This window comes from Fukomys damarensis, unplaced genomic scaffold (genome assembly GCF_012274545.1).
Source record: "Fukomys damarensis isolate Sample0158 unplaced genomic scaffold, DMR_v1.0_HiC HiC_scaffold_26, whole genome shotgun sequence".
NCBI classification, from domain to species: Eukaryota; Metazoa; Chordata; class Mammalia; order Rodentia; family Bathyergidae; genus Fukomys; species Fukomys damarensis.
In genome coordinates, this window is record NW_022900938.1 from 20,120,267 (window position 1) to 20,123,934 (window position 3,668).

The window sequence follows — 3,668 nt, forward strand, 5'->3', positions numbered from 1 at the left end:
GGCTGAAGGCCCTCTGTGCCCCCCCCCCCCCGATTCAGGGCCTGGTCCTCCACTGAAAAGAAATCACTGGACTGGGAAGGAATCATGAAGCTTTGGGCTGTTGTACATCTCTCTAGAACTTGGTTGGGGGGCATTACATTGCCAGAAGATTGGGAAAGGGGCAGGGATAGTGGGAGCTGGGGGTGGACATAGATTCAGTGATATAAGGCTGGACACCATAGTGCACCCAGAACAACTCCACCTGGGATCCAGGAACCCCAGCTTCCACAAAGCAAACCTGGAATGGTCCAGGCCCTGGTACCAGCCAGATTTGCCTCTGAAAGGGCACAGTGGCTGGGCCTTTGTTGGAGTTGATGGATGGTAGAGAGGGTGAGAGAGGAATTTCTGATCCTCTCTTCTCTTCATGAGCATCAACCGGGGCCTGAGAGTCTGAGATGTTTCCTCTCCCACCCATGACTCTCATGGAGAAAGTTTTTACCTCTCTGTGGTGGTGCACTAGGTAATTCCAGAGCAGAAAGGCAAGTGGACAACTTTACCTACCTTGAGAAGGAGCCCATATTTATAGCCTGATTGTAGGACCCCTCTACCTTTTGCTTACTCCCTTCTCTTCCTTTTGCTTACTCCCTTTCCTCCCTCTCAATAACTTTCCCTCCTCCTTGGGCTGCTGGGCCTCAATGCAGACCAGCAGCTCCCCTCACAGGAGCTTACTGTGGAAAGTCCAGTTACAGGATGCACTCGGACCCTGGCCTAGGCATGTAAGAGGAAGTGGGAGACGTAGAATTTGCTTCTTGTCCAGAGATTGCAATTTGCTTGGGGATCCCGGTCTTTCTCTTCCTCATCCCATCTCTGGGAAGTGTCCAGCCCCTTCCACCCAGCCAGAGGACTCTGCCCAGCCCAGATTCCAAGGTGTCTCTGAGTTTGTCTGGCCAGCCTGCCCCTCCCCTCCCCTTTCCCTGAAGTCTGAAGGTCTAGGGTGGCCTTTGTCCTCTCCACCCACCAGGGAAAATGGGTGGGGGGGACCAGTCCCCTTCCTCACTCTAGAGTGGCGATCCTCGAGGTGCCACAAAGGGCTTCGGAAGCAAAGAATGAAGTGTATCCACAGCCCTTTCCATTGAGGCTGAGTCCTGAGGCCCTTGCTATGTTCACGTCCATGATGAGGTTTTGCTAGGTGCTTGCTAAGGCAGAGGGGGGATAGAGAGAAGGAAAAGAGAACTAAACAGCTGGAAACAGGAAAATCCAAGTGCAAGGGTTTGAGAGTGAGCCTGAGTTGCAAATGCCACAGATGAGAGGACAGGTGACTCCAGCCAAGGTTGCACTGTAACTCCCAAACACCCCTCAGAAGCTTCTTAGAGAGAATGTAAAGCGAGGAGGCCAAACGCCTCCTCCCTATCTCGAACTGGCTCCTGGGGCTGCAGACTGAGCGGGAGACTACCCGTAATCAGCGGAGAGCTGAGGGGAAAGACCCGGTCCCAGCACCTGCTGTCCACTCCAGGCCTCGGTCCAAGAGGGCAGGCCTGGCCAGGCCGCAGCTACACCCCGGCTAATAGAGCGCCAGCGCCTGCTCGCGCAGCACCACACGCTTCTTCTTCATACGCCGGTTCTGGAACCAGATTTTGACTTGCTGGTCGCTGAGGTTCAGCCTGTTGGACAATTCTTTGCGCTTCTGCCGGTTGATGAATTCGTTGACGAGGAATTCGTTTTCCAGCTCTGCGATCTGCTGCTTCGTATACGGTTTCCGCTTCTTGCGGGCCCTCCCCGGGGCCGCCCCCCACGGCAAGCCTGCAATACAGCCCCAGTCTGTGTCAGACAGGCTGGCTCCGACCGCTACCCAGCCCCGGTGGCTCCCCTCCCTCTAGAATGCTCCCCTGCACCCCACCTCCCAAACCGGCCCGGAGAGCGTGGGCACCGTTTACCGTCGGGCAGCGAAGGTCGCAGGCAAGAGGCGACGCCCGCCGCCTGCACTGTCACGTTCAAGTTGAGCGGGCCCTTGCTGTCGTCTTTGAAGCCTGCGGAGCAGGGGGCCCCCTGGAGCAAGGTCGCAGAGCCTGGCGCGGCACGGCCCACGCCCGCATAGTCGTACTTGGTCGCTTTGAGCGCGGCAGCTGCAGGGGCCAGGCTAGACTCGGGGACGAAAGGCGGCCGAGAACGGCCACGCTCTTCGGGCCCGGCGGCCGCTTCGGGCGTATAGAACTTGACCTGTTCTTCGGGTCCGTCCTTGGCGCCCGGGGGCTGCAGACCAAGAGGCCCGGAGCCGGCCAGGTAGGGCTGTGAGAAGCCTCCAAAGGCACTGGCGCTGGCAGGCTGCGAGGGGGCACACGAGGCAGGAGTGGAGGCCCAGGGCAGCGACCCGCGAGGATAAGAGATAGGGGGAAGCGCGGCCAACTGGCCGCCATTGGGCCGCAGGTTGGAAAAGTAGAAAGAGTCGGGCGACTGCAGATTCAGAAGGGAGCCCACATAGCCCGCTCTGTAGAGACTGCGCTCACACATCTCCAACAAAGGGCTTCGGCCGCGCTCGCGACAGTATTTAGTTACAACCCGGAATAAGAAGACAGGCTGAGACGATTGGACGAAACTTTGCCTGCAGGTTCTTCAAAGTCGATCATTTCAGCACCGCCTACATCCCCCCGACCCGTTTCCCCGCCTTCGGGGTATTATGATAACACCCGAAGGCTGGAAGGCGAAGGACGAGGCAGCCGCAGAGCCAAAACGGGTTGAGCAAAGCGAAGCCAATACCAGTTTCCAGGCTGGCTTCAGGAGCTGGAGGCAGTGTGCTGAAGGTGCCTTTGCCCAAGTGTCCCTTGGGACCCTTCCTGGTCTTGATTGGCTTTGCCATTCTGTTTTCCTCAGGCCACCTGGGCCGGGCTTGCTTCTACCGGCTTTAAATTGCAGCTGAGGCGTTTTGCAGTAGCCAGTGCCTCTGGGCTTGTCAAGAGAGGGCGCGGCCTGGCAATGCCACTCCTCTCAGTCCCTTTCATACAAAGGACCTCTCAGGAGGCCGCTGGGGAGGAGGACCAGGCAGCAAAGTCCCATTCATTGCAGGAGCCCTGGCTTCCAGGCCACAGACATGTCCAGGGGTTTACCAAACTCGAAGTCGTCACAAACCGCCCAAGTTTGGTGCCCAGGAAGGATGCTTCACACCACCCCTGAGGTGTGTCCCCATGGCCAGCCAGGAACTCTGCTCCTAGAGAAGTCGCCATCCAGGTCCAACAAGAATGCTGCCAGGAAATCCAGCAGTTTGAGTAGACAGTTGTGGCCAGGAGTCACTTTAGAGACTACACCCTGCAAATCAGAACTCCAAGGTGGTGGGCAGAGCAGGACAAACTCCTCCGACAGAAGCGGGGAAAGCAGAAGAGCCAGAGTCACCTGGCTCAGGCAGGGTGGGGGCAGGGAAGCGGGCACAGGAGGCAGCCAGCCAGCAGTGCTTCACGCCTCTAAGCTTCCAGGAGGCAGGCAGCTGGCGGGTTTACGGATCTGGCAAACAGGCAAGCAGGAAGGGCAGCCGTCCCTGCTAAGGAGCAGAATCCGCAGCCCCTGCGACAGGCCCTTCTGCATAGTCTGCCCGGAGAACTAGGGGTCTTCTGCCTCCAGTACCAGGACCCCAGAGATCCCGTCCTCAATTCCCGAAAGGGGCGCCTGACCCAGCCTGCAGCAGCCCTCCCTCCAGCCCC

At 58.4% G+C, this 3,668-nt stretch overlaps 1 protein-coding gene across 1 annotated transcript; it reads right to left on the bottom strand.

Moving 5' to 3' along the window:
• Window positions 1–1,540: 1,540 nt before the first annotated feature.
• Hoxd12 (homeobox D12) lies at window positions 1,541–2,487 on the bottom strand. Its single transcript, XM_010607050.1, has 2 exons — window positions 1,914–2,487; window positions 1,541–1,779 (listed from the first exon to the last, which is right to left on the bottom strand). Exons 1-2 carry the CDS (start codon window positions 2,485–2,487, stop codon window positions 1,541–1,543), a joined length of 813 nt encoding a protein of 270 aa, XP_010605352.1.
• Between the last annotated feature and the right edge of the window lie 1,181 nt (window positions 2,488–3,668).

Coding starts and splice junctions, on each gene's coding strand:
- Hoxd12 (XM_010607050.1), bottom strand. CDS start 2,487: ATGTGTGAGCGCAGTCTCTACAGAGCGGGCTATGTGGGCTCCCTTCTG. Junction 1,780..1,913: donor GCGACCTTCGCTGCCCGACG/GTAAACGGTGCC, acceptor GCTGTATTGCAG/GCTTGCCGTGGGGGGCGGCC.